The sequence below is a fragment of the Heteronotia binoei genome, chromosome 6, assembly GCF_032191835.1.
Source record: "Heteronotia binoei isolate CCM8104 ecotype False Entrance Well chromosome 6, APGP_CSIRO_Hbin_v1, whole genome shotgun sequence".
NCBI lineage: Eukaryota > Metazoa > Chordata > Lepidosauria > Squamata > Gekkonidae > Heteronotia > Heteronotia binoei.
This window is the reverse complement of record NC_083228.1, coordinates 88,941,907-88,964,217: the sequence shown is the minus strand read 5'-3', so window position 1 is coordinate 88,964,217 and position 22,311 is coordinate 88,941,907. Positions and strand designations below refer to the sequence as shown.

The window sequence follows — 22,311 nt, the reverse complement described above, 5'->3', positions numbered from 1 at the left end:
ACAATAGCATTTCCCCGGAGACACCTAGAGCAGCTGCGAGCAACATCACTGGCATGATGACGTCACTTCTGGGTGATGTCATTGTGTTGCATGCACAAAAGTCTCCCACCAGGCAATGCTGGAGACTTGGCAACCATAGCTGGGATACATTCATATGAACAAATGCAAATAGTGTTAAGAATGGCTGTTCAAGAGGGTATGCCTTACCTCACTGTGCACACTTTTTATGCACAGGAGGTACCTTCCACCCCCTGAAAAAATAAAATTATTTCAATGTTTAGATACCTCACAGAGAATTATCCTGGGCTCTACATTTTAGCAAGGAAGAATTCTTGATGTACAAAAGTAGTTAAATTGTTCCTGGATGGTTGATTGATAAATGTTAAAGTTCACATTCTCCTAAAGTTGTAATGGGTGGGGAGCAAAGATCTGACACTGAAGATTCAGAACTTGTCTTTTCCTGACTTTTCTGGACTAATAAAGGTATATGAAGGAAGCACAGAACAACAATTAGCATGCCATTCATTCCAAGCACTGGGAAATACTTGTTCAAAAGTTCAGCTTCAGTCTCAGCTTTAATTTCCAAGTCTTTGTGGATGTTTCATGTTACTAAAATAAATGATATGCAGCCTAAATCAGACTGGATATCCAATCTGCCACAGTTTATTTGCTCCTTAGTCTCTTCTGCCCTTTATTTTTCAAAAATGTGCAACCTCATCTGTCTCTAAAGATTATGACTGACAAAATTTAAAAAAATCTAATTTATTTCATAATATCCTTAGGCTTATTAAATTTGCTGATGATACTAAATTGGGAGGGGTTGCAAATACAGAGGTCGTCATACATTGGAGAGAGGGGGGTGGCATGGCTTTGTCGAGGGCAGCTTGGTGATGGGAGGGGACAAGGTGACAGTGGTCAGGAGCCAGAGTCATGTGTCAGGGAGGGCAGGGGGCGCCCAGTGGTGCCCCCTAGGCCAGGTGGCGCCCTAGGCAACTGCCTACTTCACCCATCCCACGCACCTGGTGCTGAGGGAAGTAACTGTGAAGATGGCCAGAAATATTATTGGCGATCAATGTAAGGAGTCATTCCAGGGTTGCCATCTCTTGGTTGGGAAATACTTGGAGATTTGAGAGGTAGAGCTTGAGAAAAGTAGGGTATGGGGAAGGACTTAAACGGGGTATAATGTCAGAGAGTCTACCTTCCAAAGTGGCCATTTTTTTCCAGGTGAACTGATCTGTTGCCTGGAAACCGGTTGTAATCCCAAATTCTGATGGGATCAGGCGAGCCTGGGCTATTCAAGTTCATTTTGTAATAAAGCTAATCAGAGGTTCACAAAATGGTGGAAGGGCATTGCTGTGGCAGTTCAGTTTGCTGCAGCTGACCACTTTTTTTTTAAAGCCTTGTTGTGTTAAAGTTGCACAGTGCAGGATGTGCAGCTGTTAGATCTTTTTTAAAGGTACAATGCAAAATGATGTGACCATGCAGTTATGGGAGATGTGCTTCTTGTCCACTGGCACTATGACATAAAGGATATGCAGAAGGCACTCATTACACTTCCTTTGGCAATATCCCACAGAACAAACATGACCACAGGGAACACACTATTTGGAAGCAGTGTGCTGCAGTTTCCAGGGCACTGACCAGGAGAGCATGGAAAGCCCTCCAGCATCCAAAGGGCAGCTTGAAGAGCAAAGGGAAGGGATTGATTTTGCACATCCAGCAGTGGATGGGTGGCTAGTGCTACTGCTGGAAAGGGATGTGTAAAGAGAACTACTAAAATACCTTCACAGGTCTGAATAGGATGGTTGAGGGCTGCTGCACTGAGGTGGTGGTGGGGGGCACAAGGAGGTAGGGACATTATATTTATCTATCCGTCAAGCACGTGTGAGCTCCTCTTTTCATTCCAGCGGCTTCCTAAGGCAGGTTACAACATATTTTAAAAGTAATAAAATCCACACGGTGAATAAAATAAAAGTCTAAAAACAGGACGAGCATCTTAAAAGCTAGCACTCTTAAGCATGTTAGAAGAACAGTTTAAAATTCAATGTAACCAATGTCACAACATCCCCCCCCCAAGTGCCAAGAATCTTTTGCACTGAGTCACTGTTGTCCCAGATGTATAGATTAGGATCTGAGAAATTTTATTAAAACTCAGAATACGCATATATCACCGTGGCAAAGCACAAACATTTTTAGTCTCTCGGCTTCCCGGCGCGTCCTTAAAAGAGCGACGAGGGCGGGAAGATTCTTCCCAACTAGAGTTAACTCCGCCTCCTGGTTAATTCACCTTCCTTACAAGGCTACAGTCAGGAGCTTTTCTCCCTCTCAAAAGCAGCAGCGCTACATCTGACAAGCCGGAAAGCTCTGTGTAGACTGCAAGAAGAGTAGCACAGACTCCCTAGAGGAACCCGGTGTTATGTAGCTTCAAGAGCTAAGGATGGGAACTGAGAATCTTTATAGACTTTGCATATTGTAGGTCCAGGAGATGGGGCAGAGGGGGAAAGAAACTGTCAGATAAACTTGGGGTGGAAATGCATTGGAAAGGTAAATGGCAATTTGCTGTTTTTTTCCCCTCTGGAATATGTTTAGAAAAGACTGGATAAAATGGCAGTCCACCATTCCTAGTGCCTTGACATTGATACATCCTATTGTTTCTGCCCCTGCTGAAATCAGATTAAATTGGCTAAAATGGGAATAATGTTTCTGCTCCTCAATTTAGGCACCTGTTTCTCTGTATTATGTGTTTGTTTTCTTGAAGTAACATGATCACAATTGTGTTGCTTGTCCTGTAGAAATAGAAAGCCACCTCCCTCCTGGAATTAGAACAGCTAGAAAATAAGCTTTTAAAAATGATGAATGTCTTGTCCATGTGATATCATTTTCTGCAGAGGCATTAGCTAAATTCATTTCTAACCTGTTTCAACATGAAGACATGCTGAATCAGACTTTAGTTTTGTCAGCGGTGGCTTTCCAGGACTGTCAAGCAAAGCATCCTTTTGTGTCCTATAATAAGGAATACCAAGAGTTGAACTTTGGGAATTTGTGCATACAAAGTGTACAGTCTCTTAACTAAACTTGGTCATGCTTGTCTTCTTGTTATACACCAGAATAATGGATCTATTTAAGGTTTATTTTTTGAGGTCTTTGGGGGATGTATAAAATCATGTCTTGGTGCTAGGAGAGCAAGCATTGCTGGACTTTTAAGATTTTTGCCTAGCAGTGCAGACCTAAGCAAAGTGATACCCTTCTAAATATATGGGCTTAGAAAGGCATATTTGTGCCTAGAGTTGTGCTGTAAATGAGACACTTCTGGTTTGGCTCTGTCTTCTTCTTTTAGATGATCACAGATTAAATAATTAATTTTGCACCAAACAAAAAAAGGAGAATGATGGCTCACTCAATACCTCCTAGTTGAATAAGAAGCTATGCAGACAGCATGTTTTGATTTTTGTTTTCACAGGAATGTATTTGTACAAGTCTGATTCTTTATCAGTAAAGTTGTAGCTTTTCACAGTAGTCACCAAATCTGTAGAGTTTCAATTTTAGGATTGGTTGTTGTTTTATTTTGCAAGGAATAATGAATCTGTTTCTGGAATGAATTATTATCAACTCTGCTGAAGTCAACAGAATGTGTGGAGTGGTTTAGGCTGGATACTAATTTATTTCCTCTTTAATGCATAGATTTATCAACATCTGTGTCAACTAGGCAGTTCAAAAGAATATTTGTTGCAAAGGCTGCAGTGTAGCAGGATCACAGTGAATCATTCTCGTAACCAAGAGCTGTAGATTCCTCTTGAGGCACCCCACTGGTGAATTCCTCATGACGGCTCCACCCTGCATATTTGGGACTAACTGATGAAGATGGAGGTATTGCGCCGCTCTTCTGTCTTTGCAGCAGAGGTGATGGAAGTCTTTGATCGGTCTCCCACTGACAAGGAGCTTGTATCTCAAGCAAAGGTACTCTGTAGAGACTATATTCATTCCAGGCTGATTCGGGCTGGAATTGGCTGGAACAAGCCTGAATACAGTGCACCTGCTCCTGGTGGCAAGTTAGCAGAGGTGTCGAACATCCTCCTGAGATTAGGTAAGTGCAGCAGCTGTCAGTGTCACTCTGAAGGTGGCAGTTTATGACTCCAAGAGCTTCTGGGTGGATTAGGGGAAATGTTCTGTAGTGAAGAGCTTGGCAAGAGATGGAGAAGTGCTGGGGTATCTTACTGATTCCTGTTAGTTCATCAAAGGGAATGGTACTTGGTCATCATCCCCTGAGACTGCTCAGCTGGTGAATTCAGGCATCTTTACAATATCAAGGTCACAGACTTTTAGGAAGTTCAGAACAAGGTGTGCTCAACTGAGGCTTTGGAATTTCCAGATGTCCATGTGTGCTTGAGGAGACAGCTTGATTACCCTATTTTAAATATTAAGGGAAGTAGAAGTTGACTGGAGATAGACAGTATTTTTTTTTTTGCATGGTACAGGTGGTCTGATTGCCTGTGATATGTACTCACTTTGCAATCCAATAGCATCATGCACAGTTCCCTTGTTGTACAAAGACCTGCAAAATTTAACCAGAGAACACAGGACAGCAAAAGAAATGTAGCACATACATCACAATCTTCAATACTCTGAAAAATGTTCTTTGCTTCCTGCCCAAGTACATTTAAAAATGGTTCTGTTGGGCTGGAATGCTGCCATTAGCCCTCAAGGGTGACCATAACAATAGATTTAAAAGGTTTTAAAAGACAGAGGAAGGTGAGAGTTACATCTATTTTCTTAACAGAGAATGTTGAGTTCCAGTGCCCCTTGACTATAACTGAGAGTGAGAAGGAGAGATCTTGAATTGTGCAGCTGCCAGTTCAGTTGTATGCTTTTAGGGGCGGTTGTAATAGTTGCATTTTGAGAACAAAAAGCTACTAGCAGTCTGCTATAATTTATCTTGAGCTTGACTTTTCCTAGCTTGGGCTTTGCTGTCATTAGAGACACCTTTGTCAATATGTGAATGCAATTGATAGGCAATAACAGGCATGTGACTTTCAAGAAATATAGGAATTTGTCCTGTATTGCTCCTGGTTCCAGTTTTCTGCCACCACAAATAGTATAGTGCAACTTAATTACCCTTCATTGTTGTTTCAGCCCAGTTAACATAAACTATCAAACACCAGACCCCAATTTGTGACTTTTAATCTGTTAAAAAACATTTCCATGACTCTGCATACTAACTCACTGCCCACTTTCTCTATATTTAAGACTGCTTTCCATTCCATATTATTGTCTGATGAAGTGTGCTTCTAGCACATGAAAGCTTACATTCTGAATAAAACTTGGACTTAAAGGTGCAACTTAACTCTTGCTTTGTTCTACTGCTTCAGACCAACACGGCTGCCCACCTGAATCTATATCTACATTTACTAATAGAACTGAAATATTACATTTAATTCCTCTACATTCTTAGTTCTTAGCATGTTGGGCCTGCAGAGTGGAACAAGACCGTGCCATGGGGATTTGCTTGATTTTGTATCCATCTCAACTTGAACTTGACTTGTAAAAATCCCAAAGATTTGCTTCTTTGTCAAATAATAAATGATGAACTTCCTAAGAGCCTCTTGGTCACACCGTTTCCCACCTGCTCATATATGATCATGCTGAGTCAGACCTCTGGTCCATGGGCTCAGTACTGTTGACTCTGACTGGCAGTGACTCCTAAAGGTCCGGTCGGAAAAGTCTTTCCAAGACCTGCTACTTGAGAGTCTTTCAATGAAGATGGTGGGGACTGGAACTTCCTATTTACAAACATATGCTGTTCAGCTGAGTATCGGCCTCTCCTTTCCCCTAAAGCAGTAGAAAAGAGCAAGAGTCCAGTTGTAGCACCTTAAAGACTAACAAAATGTGTGGCAGGGTATTAGCTTTTGTGAGTCACTGCTCACTTCTTCTAAAGGAAGAGATCTGAATGTAACAAATGAACTTTGTTTTAATAAACTGAGAATCTTTTAACTCCTACCCCCCCCCCCCACTCCAATAGCATACCCATCTTGGATGCTACATTGTTTTCTATTGAAGGCATCAAAGCCTTCCTTCTTTGTTGAATGGAAGGTCTGGAGTGCTGCTAGTATGTTCTAGTTCTTTCCTGAGATGATAATCTTTCTGCCAGTTGTCTCCTGATCTTGCTATTGTCTTCTCCATCTCTTGTCTCTCCCCGCTGTTCCTCCTCCTCCTTTGTTTTTATTTTTCTTCTCCACTTTAATGCACTCTCTCACTCTCTTTCCTACCCTCTTTCCTGACCAGGAATGAGGACAGGGTGTGTGACTTGCATTCTTTTGACATGTAGGTGGCGAATATTTCAAAGGGCTAGCAAGTGCAGGAACAAATCTGAAGGTGTCTACTTGACGACTGTTCTGGCTGTTACCTTCTGATTATAATTTGGCTGATAGGTATAATAACTTGGCATTCCATCTAAGCAATGCTGCTTGAAACGTAAACATTCATAGAAGCCTTGAGGGAAATGGTACTTCTGTGTAAATCTACTTCATACCCACACACAGACCCTCCCTTCTTTCCCTTCTCTTAGTAACAGCCAGATATGCTTTTGGATGTCACACTGTAATTCTGGTGTTTCCCAGCTATGTGCCAGGAATCCGTAGTCCCAGATTTCTGCAGCCCCTACCAACTGGTGCAACAAGTTTAACTTGTTTTAGCCTAATTTAGAATAGTTGGGGGAACTCCATGTGTGCATGGCACACCGTGCAATCCCCCTGTCCTTGCCCTGCCAAGATTATTTCAGCAGGCTTAGTATGTAATTTAAATTTTCAGATATCTTGGTTATCATTCAACAGGAAGGAAATCTCATGGATCCATTCCAGTACTAAATCACTGGAATAAACTTTACAGTTTTAAGTTTCAAAGTCTAACTTGTCTTTATTGAGCCTGAACCAAACTTCACAATAACACTGAAGTTCCATGGTCATAATTTCTGGTTTGTAATTATGACTAGAAAGCTTCAGGGGAGCAAATCTGGAATGAGGCCATAATGATAGTAAAGATTTCTTTTTGTTTTATTTTTCAACTCTTCCCATTGTGCTGCTTTTCCCAACTGAAACTACTTACTTCTTGCTTTGTTCTGTGCTCTGATAGGAGAAAAAGAATGGCACAATATTAGTGAATTTTTAAGAATGCTCAGGGGAGGCATTTCAGATTGGGGGAAATGTTAAAAGCACCTGCTTCAGCACTGCAGACCCGGTCCCCTGGTTGTTTGTAGAGTCTGAAATAAATACTGGGAGTTCCAGTCATGGATCCCCACCATCAGATGTAATTTGTCCCTCTCACAACAACAAAAATTAATTCCCAGTGTCAGCTACTATGATGAGAGGAAAGAGGTAAGTAAATCTTGAGAGAAGTACTCCAGCATTCTGAAAACTTTAGGCTGATGTTCCAGGGCACAGGGACTGTGACAAGGGGAGCATATTAATCTTGAGATAACTTCATGTGATTAGCACTCAGAAAAGACCATGGTACGAATCTTAACAGTTATAAAAACCTGGAAAATCTCATGGGTGTTATGTCATAACTGGGCTCATTACATGCCTGCTTATAAATAAGCACTGTGGGAAACTTTTCTTCAAGCAGAGTAGCCAATTTACAGTGTTAATCTACAGCCCATAGTGCTTCCTGAAGAATTAACACTATCCTCCATCCTTTCTTGTCACCAGATGTGCTTTGCTGTTTGGAAGACATTACCTTCTATCCCTTCCCTGTTTCTGCTTTATCTTAGAAGGAATCCCGTGTTCCCAGTGCAAGGAGCCCTCCACCCCCAGTCCTCTGTGCAACATTCTCTCTTATCAGCCCTTTGCATATATACACCACATTTCCTTTCTGTTTTATCAGATCACATGGAACAATTCAACCATTCAGGGGGTCAAGAGTTTTCCTTGCAGGTGTCTCCAAACTTTGTGTGTTTCATCTGCTTAATGGTAGGCTTAGCTGAGTCTGCCAGATGGTTGCATAACTAATGAATACTCATTATGTTTTGGAGTCCCTAGAATGCTGGCTCTCATCTGTATGTTGCTAATGGCTACACTGGGAAAACCAGCTGTGACACCATAATCCCATGAGATGATAGGCTAATGGTTTTATTTTGCAGTCATGGCAGGATTGGAAGGTGTAGGAACCATACTTCCTGAAGGATCATAGTAGCTCTTGCCAACAAGAGAACCCAACCATATTTTATGCAAAAATCTTGCAAGTCCCTTTTCAGTGACAATAGCACCATATCCTGTCCATATGTAGTAGAACAGTCTGCCTATGTATAATAAGTGGTGGATGGGGAATGGCCATCCCGTTTCTTGCTTGTCCAGCTCATCTGAACCAGGCGTCTTCTGTGTATGGCTCTAGAGCCAGACATGGCTCAGGACACAACTAAATATGGCTCTTTGAAAAAGAAAATGGAATCTTAAGATATAATGGAAGGATGGGTGGAATTCTAGAATAACCAGTAGGTGGAGGAAATGGCAAGCAAAGATTTTTATAGGATGGTTCAGGCTAGCCTGATTTCATCAGGCCTCAGAAACTAAGCAGTGTGGACCCTGGTCACCACTTGGATGGAAGGAAGGCAAACCACCTCTGAATGCCTCTTACCTTGAAAACCCTTCAGGGTCATCATAAATCAACTGTGACTTAACAGCAGTTTTCACTACTGAGGGATTCTTAGAGATGCTTTATAGAAAGCAAAATGACAGAGGAGGACCATTGCCAGTAATACAACTGCAATCATGTGCAGATTTATGCCAGTGCACTAAAACTATTTTGTAGGGTGTTCCCCTGTATATTTGTTACTTTCTGGAACACCTTGTGCATGCTGCTTTCTGATAGAGGTTTTGCAGCAACCAGTTTTTAGGCTGCAGAAACTCTATGGATTATTAATCAACATATCAGTTATCAGTAATGTTTGGGGTAATGGTTAAGTGCACGGACTCTTAATCTGGGAGAACCGAGTTTGATTCCCCACTCCTTCACTTGCAGCTGCTGGAATGGCCTTGGGTCAGCCATAGCTTTCGCAGAGTTGTCTTTGAAAGGGCAGCCTCTGGGAGAGCTCTCTCAGCCCCTCACAGGGTGTTTGTTGTGGGAGAAGAAGGTAAAGGAGATTGTGAGCCGCTCTGAGACTTTGAGATTCAGAGTGGAGGAAAGGAAAGATCCCCTGTGCAAGCACCAGCCATTTCTGACTCTGGGGTGATGTTGCTTTCACAAGGTTTTCACGGCAGACTGTTTATGGGGTGGTTTGCCATTGCCTTCCCCAGTCATCTGCACTTTCCCCCCAGCAAGCTAGGTGCTCATTTTACCGACCTCGGAAGAATGGAAGGCTGAGTCAACCTGGAGCCGGCTACCTGAAAACCCAGCTTCCACCGGGGATCGAACTCAGAGCTTAGAACTGCAGTATTGCAGCTTTAACACTCTGTGCCATGGTGCTCTTACTTCAGAGTGGAGGGTGGTGTATACATCCAATATCTTCTTCTAAATTTGTAGAGCTTTAGTTATGAAAAACTGGCTATTTATCTTGTGCTCTGAAGTTTGACAGAATTTGGGTATTTGTAAGATATTGTAAATTCCTGATCTGAGAGGTGGAAGGTCAAGTGCAGGACCCACTTTTGCCATCTTCCTCCCCCCCTTTGTACTTTGAAAGTGTGCATCTTGTACAGGGCTGGCACAACCACTAGGCAAATATGGACTTGAGGAGCGTCCTCTTTCCCGTGTGCCTTTCTCTTGGACGCTGAAGGGAAGCTGCTGCCTGCCTGCCATCCTTCTTTCCCTTCCTCTTTCCTAGCCCTGCTCATGCCAGGTCTTTCTGCTGCTGCTGCTTCTCTGCAGGGCTGACAATGCCTGGCCTGTCACTGTGTGTAGAACCAGTGGAGGGGGGAGAAGCATCCATAGAACAAAAGAAGCACTGAGGTGAGTGGGGACTGTGGGGGCAGCAGCAGCACCACATCCACAACTATGTCATGTGAGGCCCCACATGAGATTGAGGAGGTGGGGGGGGGAGGAGGAGCAGCAAGTCTCCTAGAGATGAATAGCCACCACTCACCACCCTCTTCCAGCTCTCACCTGCTTTGCCAACACTGCCAAATAGTGTCACCTCTGCCATCATCTCAGGAGAAGTTTCCTTCTGATAAGGCTCTCAACTGACTGCTGGGGCAGGATGTATGGTTGCTAGGCTGCAGCTAGCAAACCCTGGGAGCAACTGCAAACTTGCTCTAGGATTCACAAGAACACTGTAGTAAAACCACAGAGCAACCATGAAGGCACTTAACAGTTATAAGCAGACATGCTGGCAGTGTGCCCCAATCCCTCTTCAATTTCCTCCTGCTGGCACTTTGAGTGCCAGCAGGCAACACAACAGGTTGCCAGGAGATCTCTCACTATAGTGATTTGATGGAACTGTTGATGAAAAGCTAGAATGCTTGTATTTGTGCCCAGTTATGCTGAATGGCTGGTTGTGCATGGCTGTATTGCCTGTCTTTGGTAGGCAGTAATGGTAAGAGAAGCTGCTACTCATTTCAGCTGGCCTGCTCAGTGAGATTAGATGCATGTGGCTCCTTCTGTCGCCTGGTCACCCTCTGTGGTGGTGGCATGCCTGCCTGTGGCAACAGAGCAAGACAGTGGAGCTTGTATCTCTGCAGTTCCCACCACCTCCTCTAGGAGTGCAGAGAAGGGCCAGGAAGGACCCACACTACCAGCAGAGACCTTGTATGCTTCCTGGAATGTGGTAGAAGAAAGTCAGAGTATAAAGCTAAGTAAGAAATAAATCCACTGATCCAGCAGGTAGACATTCCCACCCCACTCTTACAATTGCTATAGGTCCATCACCCATCCCTGCACTGTTTTTTACATATTCACTAGTGCAGGGGTCCCCAATCTTTTTGAGCCTATAGGCACATTTGGAATTCTGACACAGCATGGTGAGCACAGCAACAAAATGACTGCCACAAAATGGCTACCACAGGAGGTACAGCCAGCCATCAAATGATTGTTACAGCTTAACTTCAATAACAGCGTAGAGCCTTGTGCTGCGGTGGCAACTGCTGCCAAAGCAACATTTTTAAGCACTTGCACAGCCAATTAGAAGCCTTGCTGTATGAATGCCCAGCCTGACCCCACCCACTTCCTAAAAGCACTTGATGGTCTCCAGAAAAGGCTTTGCCAGGCACATTGGTGTCTACAGGCATCACATTGGGAACCCCTGCATTAATACTACAAGGGGCCAAACCTACCCCAGATTGGCCCTGCTGATTCCAGACAACCACACTGCAGTGGTGGCTTGAAGGGAAGCTTGGCGTTAACTGATTTCTGGAATCTCCATATCTGTTGACTCTGGTTTTCTGTGGCTGCCCTGATGGAACATGGATATCTTTTGAAGAGATTATTTAATTTTATTTTTACATTGTTCATTAGATGCCCAGTAAGTAAAATGCTTATTCTAGACATCTCACTTTTCCCTCTGATTAATGAAAGGGGCAGGGCAGTGCTGAAGTCATAGTTTGCCTAGGACACCCCAAAACCTTGCGAACATTTCTGAAGCTTCCTTTGAATTTTGCTTATGCGAGACTTGTACCCGATTACTGTCTCATTACAAAGACTTGCAAGCAGTCAATGTCTGGCCATTTGCCTCACCTGTTTTCAAAATGTGAATAAGAAATTGGTATTGAACGTGGTTTGCTGCTTGATCTCTTTTCCCACAGTTCTGTGGGAGTAACATAGGACCAAGAAAAATGTTGAGAACACTTGTTGCCTGGAGCATAAAGCTCCCTTAGCCTGTCAGGCCAATGAGGAACCTGAGAATCAAATTTTAATATCTCTTGCCTATATTAGTGTGAAATAGCTGATGACATGTTTAGTCTGTCTCATTAATGTCTCACAGCTTTAAGCAGGCTGTATGCTTCCATCATGTTCTAACCCATGAAATTAAATACAGACTTGACAGGGGGTTGAAAAAGGTTGTATGCTCTGAAAGCTGTGAAGCACTCAGTTACTCCATATCCTGTGTGGAAAGCAGTCCCTCCCCAATGATCTCTGAGTACATGAGACAACATTGTTCTAAAGATATTTGGAAAACTTAGGAGCCAAGTTTGAGCAAAGGATATATATATCGTTCACACAACATATTGCTGAGCAGCTCTGGCTGTCCCTTGGTCCTCATAGATAATGGCATTGCGAGCCGTAGTGAAATGGCTCAAGCAGAGTCGACTGAAATTGAATCCAGTGAAGACAGAGGTCTTGTGTCTGAGTCGCGGTGGCCTGGGAAGGGAAATCCCCTAGCCGGCTTTTGATGGGATGCTATTAGCACCAATGTTGAGGGTCAAGAGCTTGGGGGTGATCCTGGAGCCTTCGCTGACAATAGAGGCCCAGGTAGCAGCCACTGCCAATATCGCATTTTACCATCTTAGGCGGATAAGAAAATTGGTTCTGTACCTGGAGCGCAATGACTTGGCTACAGTGATCCATGCAACAGTCACCTCGAGAATAGACTACTCTAACGCCCTCTACATGGGGCTGCCCTTGACTCAACTTCGGAGGCTGCATCTGGTGCAAAACACAGTAGCCAGGTTGTTAATGGAGTTACCTATATGGGAGCACATTCAGCCTGTGCTGAAAGCATTACACTGGTTGCCTCTGGCGTTCCAGATTCACTTCAAGGTGCTGGTTATAACCTTTAAAGCCCTGGGACCTGTCTACTTTGGGGACTGCTTTTCCCCATACGTACCCCAGAGAGCACTACGTTCAGGGTCTCAAAATCTCCTTAAGATCTCTGGACCGTAAGAAGCTTGATTGTCCAGCACTAGAGCCAAAGAGTTCTTGGTAATAGCCCCCACTTTGTGGAATGTCCTCTCTGAAAACATCAGGGCCCTGCAGGACCTGTTACAGTTCCTCAGGGCCTGTAAAATCAAATTATTCAAACTTGCCTTCACTGGTTAGGGGGAGGTGGCAATTACCTTACCGCACCGACAATCTCACTGAACTAATATAATGGAAATTAGAAACTTGCTATCTTTAATATCTATCTTTAATTGCATATCTTTAATATGTATGGAAATATTTTATTATATGTTTTATTTCTAAAATGATATATTTGTTAATTGCTAATGTTTTTAATGTTTCAAACAATTTTTATTAGTAACATATGGTAATATATTCAGTTTCTCACATCATTAATAACTACTTTTCCCCTCTATCCCATATATTACTTTCTACCTACCCCTCCCCCCCATTACTTGACCCCCGCTGGTGTACTATACTTAAAACATTATTATTAAAGGTACCCTTAATTAATAAGAACCAAAATTCATATCCTCCTCCCTCTTATACTTAATCATTATCAAATTGTCCAATGTCCTTTTATTTTCCACTCTTTTTCTACGTATCTTCTGAACTTCTTCCACTCCATCTTAAATACTTCTAAATCATAGTCTCTTAAAGTTCTTGTTAACTTGTCCATTTCACTCCATGTCATAACTTTTACAATCCAATCCCATTTCTCTGGTATTTTTTCTTGTTTCCACAACTGCACATACAATGTCCTAGCAGCAGAGAGCAAGTACCAGATTAAAGTCCTATCTTCTTTTGGAAATTTTTCAATTTGTAATCCCAACAGAAAAGTCTCTGCAACTTTATTAAATTCTAACCCAAGATTTTAGTAATCTCTTGTTGAATCATCTGCCAATACATTTTCGCTCTTTCACAAGTCCACCACATATGGTAGATAGAACCTTCATGTTTTCTACATTTCCAACACCTGTCCGGCATCTTGTTGTTCATCTTTGCCAACTTTTTAGGAGTCATATACCATCTATACATCATCTTAAAACAGTTTTCTTTAATACCCTGACATGTTGAGAGTTTCATTGAGTTCTTCCACCAATATTCCCATGTATCCATCTGTATTTCTTTATTTACATTAATTGCCCACTTAATCATTTGAGATTTCACTACTTCATCTTCCGTAGACTATTTTAAAAGTAATTTATAGATTTTCGAAATTAATTTTTCATTATCTCCAAGCAGAACTTTTTTTCATTTCCGTTTGTTATCGTCTTATTCCTTCAGTTTTAATATCACTTTCCACCAAACTCTTTGTTTGTTGCATTTGAAACCAATCATACTTATAATTCAACTCCTCAGCAGTTTTCAACTCTATTTTACCACTTTGTATTTTTAATAATTGATTGTATGACATCCATTTTCCTTCTCCTAGCTCAGCTGTTACTTTAATTACTGCTGCAGGCACTATCCATAGTGGTTTTCTCTCATCGCCATATTTCTTATACTTCATCCAGATATTTAGCAAATTACTTCTTATGTAATGGTGAGAGAAAAAACCATCCATCTTTTTTCTTCCCAAATTTATTTCCATGACCTTCAGCCGAATTTATTTCCATGACCTTCTAGTGTTAAAAGTTTTTTGTTCAATAACGTCACCCAGTCTTTTATCCACACCAAACAAACTGCTTCATGATATAGTCTTAAATCTGGTAATTGGAATCTTCCTCTTTCTTTAGCGTCTGTTAAAACTTTCATTTTAATCCTTGGTTTCTTTCCAGCCCATACAATTCTGAAATTTTTTTTTGCCATTTATTAAATTGTTTGCTGTCTTTCACAATTGGAATAAATACAGTATTCTCGGCAAAATGTTCATCTTAATTGCAGCTATTCTTCTAAGCAATGACAAATTAAGCTTGTTCCATTTTATCATATCTTCATCCATTTTACGCCATAACTTTTCATAATTATTTTTAAACAAATCAGTGTTCTTCATTGTTATTTCCACACCCAGATACTTTACTTTAGAGGTAACCTCACATCCCGTTAGCCTCTGCAATTCCTTTTGTTTATTTACTTGCATATTTTTACATAAAAGTTTTGATTTTTCCTTATTAACATAAAGTCCCACCAATGCTCTAAAATTTTGTATTTTAGCTAGCAACAAAGGTGTTACTTGTGTAGGATTTTCATTTATAAACATTATATCATCTGCAAATGCTCTATATTTATAGGTAAAATCTTTAATTCTCATTCCTTCTATTTCTTTATCATCTTGTATTTGCATCAATAAAATTTCAAGAGTCATTATAAACAACAATGGTGAAAGCGGACAACCTTGTCTTGTACCTTTGCTAATTTTCATTTCATCTGTGAGATCTGCATTTATACATAACCTTGCACATTGTTCAGTATATATTGCCTTTATCATTCTTATAAAGTTTCCCCCCAACTTTATTTTTTCCATTATCAAATTATCAAAAGCTTTCTCTGCATCCACAAAAAATAATGCAACTTTCTCTGGATGTTTTTCATAATATTCTACAATATTTACAACAGTTCTAATATTGTCTCTTATTTGCCTTTTGGGAAGAAAACCCGCCTGATCTTCCTTTATAAAATTTATTAAATATTGTTTAAGCCGTTCAGCCAGGATTCTTGTGTATATCTTATAGTCATTATTTAACAATGAAATTGGTCTATAATTCTTTACATTCGTGGCATCTCTATCTTCCTTTGGAATCAACAATATTACAGCTTCTTTCCATGTATTAGGTATTTTCCCATTTGATCTTATCGCATTCATCAATTTTTGAAGTTTCGGTACTAATTCTTCTTTAAGCATTTTGAAAAACTTTGCCATATAACCATCTGGTCCAAGTGCCTTTCCAGATTTCATCACAGTAATCGCTGCTTCAATTTCTATTTTTTCAATTGGATCATTCAAAATTTTTTCCATATATTCAGTTAAGAGTGCTATTTTAATTTTTTGCAAATACGTTTCAATCCTTTCTTTCTTTACTTTAACACCCTTAAATAAATTAACATAATACTTAAAAAATTATCTCTTTATTCCTTCTTGGTCCACCATCTCTTTCCCATCAGCCACAATTTTGTTAATAATTTTACTTTCTCTCTTTTTTCTTCAGTTGCCAAGCCAAATACTTCCCAGGCTTGTTTGCTCCTTCAAAAGATTTCTGTTGTAATTTTTTCAAATTCTATTCCATTTCCTTATTTAACAAATGCCTCATTTGTGTTTACAATATTGTAATCTCCCTTATAATTTTCTTTTTCCCTGGCCTTTTTCTTAATTCACCTTTTTTCTTAATTTCATTTTGAATATCCAAGATCTGTTTATCTTTTGCTCTCTTATCTTTATTATTCAAAGTTATTAATAGTCCTCTCATTACTGCCTTATAGGCATCCCATACCGTCTGAAATTCTATATCTTCTCTATCATTAACTTGGAAGTAAGCTTTAGTTTCATTTTCTAGAGATGTCACTATTTCTTTATTTTGTAGTAAATCTTCATTTATTCTCCATCTTCTCGACTTTTTAGACAATTTTGTAATCCACATTATTGGGTTATGATCAGCTCCTATTTTGGGTAAGATCTCTATCTTCTTTGTTATAGATCCCAGATCTTTGGTACCCCACAACATGTCAATTCTAGAAAAAGAATTATGTCTGGCTGAAAAAAAGGTGTAGTCCCGTACTGCAGGATTGAACTTCCTCCATATATCCTCCAAACTCTCTTGTTTAACCAGTTCAAAAAAAGATTTTGGCAATTTCCCTTTATCAATTTTTTTCTTCCCAGATCTATCTATTATGTTCTGGATTGTTCCATTAAAATCCCCCATCAACAAAATTTGCTCATAAGTCACTTTATCAAGATGTTGCGTAATATTTTTTTTAAAAATGTCCTTTGCACAATTTGGAGCATAAAGTCCCACTAACAAAGTTTTCTTAGCATTCAATAAAATTTCCACTGCGATGTACCTTCGATCTTTATCTTTAAAAACCAATTTCGGATCTAATTATTTTTTAATATAAAAATTACTCTTCTCTTCTTCTGCTTAGCCAATGTATAAAATTCTAGTCCCAATTGCTTCTTCCATAAAAATTTATAATCCTTTTGTCTAATATGCACTTCTTGTAAACAAACTATATTACAATTTTGTTTTTTTACCCAATGAAATGTTGCCCTTCTTTTTTGTGGTGAGTTTAATCCATTTACATTCCAAGATATTAATTTGTAATCCATCATGGTGCAAATTCTTTATTTTCTCCATAAAATCGACGCAGTTCCTGTGTGTTTGTAATTGTAATCCTTTTCCCTTGAAGTTCAAAGCTCAAACCTTCAGGTATTATCCATCTGTATCTCATTCTGTTGTCACGTAGTTTTTCAGTCAGTTTTTTATATGCATTCCTGTCATTTAACACTTGTCTTGGCAACTCTGTCATAATTCTTATCCTACTCCCTCCCACTATCAATGTCTTTTCAAAATTTTTGTTCATGATTTTTCCCACCATTTCTTTTGTCATAAATCTTATGACCGCATCTCTTGGCAGATTGTTCTTTTTTGCATCAAGTGAATTCACTCTATACATATAGTCATACATATTTCTATTCCCTTCAGGATCTTCCTCCAAAAATTCTGCAATTATTTATTATGTATTCTTTCAAGTCAGATTCTTCATCTTTTGGTGCACCTCTCAGACGAATCTGTGTCTCCATCAACATGCAGTCATTTATTATCACCTTTTCTTGTAATTTTAATAAGGTGGAATCATGTGTTTTCACTCTCTTCCACCTCCTGTACTTTTTTGTTATTACTACAGTCTCATTTCTGAGATTCTCTATCTCTTTTTAAATTCTTTTTTTGAGTCCTCAATATCTTTTCTTATTTCTTTTTTAGAGGTAGTTATCACTTCTTTCACCCCCTTCATTATCCTGGCTTCCATTGCATCTAATTGGGCTTGTATTTTCTCCATCGAAGCAGACCTAGTACAAATTGCTTCGGATCTGACATGTAAAAAAGATCGAGAATTTTTATCTCACCAAATTAAATTTGGACCATCAGGTTTAATAGAGTGAAGCTTGCCCTTTCCAATGAACCTAATTTCGCCATCCTCTGAGCCTCCCAGGCTCAGATATTAATGTTTAAAGTTTTTATTTTCCTCAAAATGGTGGACACGACTTTTGCTTCACTTTAAAAATTTTCCTTCTTTTCCCTTAATCCAGTTCAGATCTTCCCCACTGTCCAATAGTCCTTATTTTAAAATTACCAACTCAATTAACTCCACCAATTTTTAATGTCCCAGTCACTTTAAAAACGTTGTTAAAACTTTGTCCTCCCAACAATGGCCACCGATGTTTCTCTCTGATATTATAATCCTAGAGTAGGCTGTTTACTTCTCTTGCTTCCTTATTCTTCCTTTGGTACTTCCTGCTTTTCCTGCCACCAAGTCTCGTTTCACTGGTAGAGAAATCTTGCAATGTCTGATGTACTTCCTGTGTTGACTGAGTGCTGCAGATCTATGACGATGGGACTACTTCTTCAACCGCAGATAGACAAAACAATAAATTCCTTTCTCCTTTTAGCACTGTCTTTTAAATTTACAAAGTTCAAATTTAGCCCCTTTTCTTCTCCGCCTTCCAGGCTTCCATTATATCCAACTCCCACCTTTTAATCTTGTTTTGTTCAGCTTTAATTAGTCCTGGAGTGAAAAGATAGCAATCAATACCTTTTTTTTGTAGTTTATCCAAATTGGCACCAGTCTTTTGTAGATTAGATGTTTAAAGTTGTAAAAGAAGACTCAGATCCTGTCGAGCTTAAGCCAAATAAATGACTCTGGAAACTTCTGTAGATGATGAATATGCAACTTCTCTCCGGAGATCCCTGAAAGCCTCAAAGGACCCCCCTCCGGAACTCCCTTTCAGCCAAGGTATGTCTCCTCAAAGTATCTGTGCATATCTTGGACAATTCTCTAGCTGAGAAAAGTAGGCAGAAGGCATTAGTTTGCCTTTTACTACCCCGAACATAAGTGCCAACCTACCTCCGTTAAGGAAAGCAGCTCAGCTCACCATTTTCCAATCCCGGAAGTCCAATTGCTAATGTTTTTAAACCATTGTTAGCCTCCCTGAGCCTGTCAGGGGAAGGTGGGATGTAAATTTGATAGATAAATAAATAAATAAATAAATAAATGTGAGAATCAAGCTGTTGTGTACACTTTCTCCCATACCTTGTTTTGCTCCACTTCTGGCTTTTTAAAACTGTGAAGATCAGTAACATCATTCTTCCTCCTGTATTAGAGATTATTTTCCCCCTTCAGATAATGTTGAATATTCTATTCATATTTTTAAATAACCTGTTCCCATTACTAAAAATCATGCATTGCAAAGTAGTCAATTAGAACTGTCCTTTTGTGGGGGCAAAATGTTGAAGTTAATTATGAGGGCTGAATTTTACAGATATACTACACATAACTGGAAATGAATATGGGGAGGGGCCATGGTTCAGTACCACAGCATCTACTTTGCATGCAGAAAGTGCCAGGTTCAGTCCCTGGTATTTCCAGTTAAAGGCTAAGGTAGTAGATGATGTGAAAGACCACAGCCTGAGACTTCGGAGAGCTGCTGCCAGTCAGAGTAGATAGTAATGACTGGGGTTGCCAGCTGTGTTGGGAAATACCTAGAGATGCATTGTACCCCAGCAGGGTACAATGTCATAGAATCCATCCTCCAGAGCAGCCATGTTGTCCTATGGTACTGCATAATCTGTCAGTATTATTATTATCTCAAACATCTTTCTTGGAAAAGTGTCACTTCTGATATGTTTATCTCAAATTTTATCATTCTGTGCCCACACAAAGAAGCATAAAGGATTCCCTTGCAACTTTAATGACATTTTCTTTTTTAAGAAAAAAAATTTTATTCTTTGCAACATATTGAAATATATTTGACCATATACTTTCAAATATTAACCACTACTAACCAATACATTACAAATTTCTTCCTCCCCCATTTTCTTTTGATAGGCAGGTCTTTGAAAGGACCACATGAGTCAAGTGGCTGCTTGGGACATCAGAATTTGAGGAGGCTGATAATGCAAAGGGTGGCAATAGGTCTGACTTGCACGCACTCATCATCCCATTTCATTCCTCTCCTGCTACTCATACCTGAATGTATCAGTTTGTGCAGTCTGCATTTTGTTCCTCTTCTGGGTTTTCTAACTTCCCAGGAGGAAAGCAAGCTCCACCATGCTCACCTTCCAGCTGGATGGATGGGCTGAGAAGGTGACATCCATTGCAAACCCACTTGAGTTGTTAAAATGCCTTCAACCAACCCTAATCACTGGACACAACTGTCACATAGCTGTGAGTCTTCTTGCAAGAACCTGAATGCTTTCTTTGGATGACTGTTGCTGATGTTGCTCTCTACCCGGTAGTGGCTTGAACAAGAAGTTTAAAAATGCATGACTCCTATTCCATTTTGAGGTTGTTATGAGATATAAATACAGCCCAGCAACTTTGGGATGTTTATGAGATGTAAATGCAATCCAGCAAGTTATTTATTCCAAGGTTTAATAGGAAAGTTCCTTATTCTGAAGTTGATTGATAATTAGGGATGAGCACAAGCTAAAAAGGTCAGTTCAGTTTGGTTCAGGGTAGCCCATGAACTGAACCCCAAAATGAACCAACCCAAACAGGCCCAAACTGAACTGATCTGGCAAGTTTGGCTCCTGTGTCCAAGAGAAAGATAGCAGGGACCACACTTCTGTGGGACTTCTGTTCCACCTTTCTTCTGGCCATGGCATGCTGGGACCAGGACAGGGGGTTGTGGGGAGAATTGCCCGGGAAAGGAATTCCTTTCCTCCTATCTCCTGGCCATGGCTTGCTGTGGTTGGAAGAAAAGAGGCACTGCAGGGATCGCCCGGAAAGGGTTAAATGGCTGCCAGCTATTTAAACCTAATAGCTGAACAGTGGACCCAGCACCGCTCAACTGTTAGGTTTAAAAGGCTGGTAGCCATTTAACCATTCGGTTTTGCTCCCACCACCATGAAGTGGGGGAGCAAAACCAAAGAGTTAAATGGCTGTTGTTAGGTTTAAACAACAGCTGAGCAGTGGACCCCATGCCACTCCACTGTTAGGTTTAAATGGCTGGCCTGAACAGCCAAACCAGCCAAAAGTCCGGTATATATTTGGGGAAGGTACTTTCCCCAAACATTGGTTCCCAAGCTCCAAACTCGTCCAAGTTCATGTTATATTTTGGCTTGTGAGCTAGTATATGCCCATCCCTATTCATACTAAGAATGCTGAAAATGGTAATGCAATAACTATAGCTAGCAATCTGAAGGGCACTGATTTCTATCATTGGGGTAGTATTGCCATCTGCTTCCTTAATAATAAGGCCCAGGTTGCTCAAAGCTTGTATAACCTTGTCTCATTACTCTTTTTATTGTTGAGAATTAATTTGGTGATGATCTCATCAAAGGATATGTTATGTAATGTGGACTTGGTTGCTCTATGCCTCATCATCTGCTGTTGCAGTTAAATCATAATGTCACTGTGTGTGACTCACAGATTGTGCAAATATTTCCATCTGCTATGAAATTATAAAGTAAATAATGTAAGATTTCTCCCTTTCAACAAGAAACTGGCTCATTTTGGCAATTAAATCATTAATGGAATCTTGATGGTTGTTGTTTTATGAAAGGCTTTGATATGATTTTGCAAAGTTTGGAGTGGAGCCTGATACTATTTTAGCTGTTTTTCATAGTGGTTAGCACTGTTCTTGCTGCAATTAAATTAAAATCACAATCAATATGTGAAGATTTCTTATCCTCGGCTATCATTGTACCTTTCTGCGTCAATCTTGTCTGAGAGTGCATTCACACTACACTAAAAAATGCATTTGGCAACTGGATTTTTGCTGTTCTTACACAGTAAAAATCAAGTTGTAAAATGCATTATTTAGTGTAATGTGAATGCACACTGAGACTTTTTTTCTACGTAGCGGCATCATCACGTATTCCTAGGGTTGTCGGCTAACATCTCTGTTGTGTGTGCATTTCTTTCTACAGACAGCGCATGCAGCAAGATTGTTGGCTCCCTCTAATTAATGATGCATCCTTCACTGTTCAGCATTTCAGAACCCACCTTTTTGAGATCAGGTTCACAGTTTTGTCCTCCCAGAAATGTTTCTTGAACAATAAGGACAGTAGTCCATGGCAGAATATATTGAAAGAAATAGGTTGTTCAATTTTGGCAGTCTGTAATTACTTAATTCATGTTGGTAGGCTGTATTGAAGCAGAAGAAAATTATTTTTAAGTATTGAGAGACCTCAAAAGAATGAATTGTGTTGCTGAATTGGTATAGAAGTTTGAGCCAGTCAAGTAGAAATTGCATCCATAATACTTAAAGCCCCATAAGGAGTTAATGGAATTTTTACTAAAATGTTGTATTTCAGCTCTATACTTGTACCTTTTCTAACCTAGAGCCTCCAATCCCCA

At 40.1% G+C, this 22,311-nt stretch overlaps 1 protein-coding gene across 3 annotated transcripts in view; it reads left to right on the top strand.

Annotated features, from left to right (window-relative positions):
- The first annotated feature begins 2,254 nt into the window (after window positions 1-2,254).
- The window catches only part of BOK (BCL2 family apoptosis regulator BOK), a 36,883-nt gene continuing 16,826 nt past the window's right edge, over window positions 2,255-22,311 (top strand). The window contains exons 1-2 of one of the 3 annotated variants that reach the window (XM_060242141.1): window positions 2,255-2,544; window positions 3,682-4,084. In XM_060242141.1, coding sequence (XP_060098124.1) covers window positions 3,856-4,084 — 229 coding nt within the window. In that variant the 5' untranslated portion in view covers window positions 2,255-2,544; window positions 3,682-3,855. The remainder of the gene's footprint in view (window positions 2,545-3,681; window positions 4,085-22,311) is intronic. The other 2 variants (XM_060242142.1, XM_060242139.1) reach the window with 2 other exon arrangements.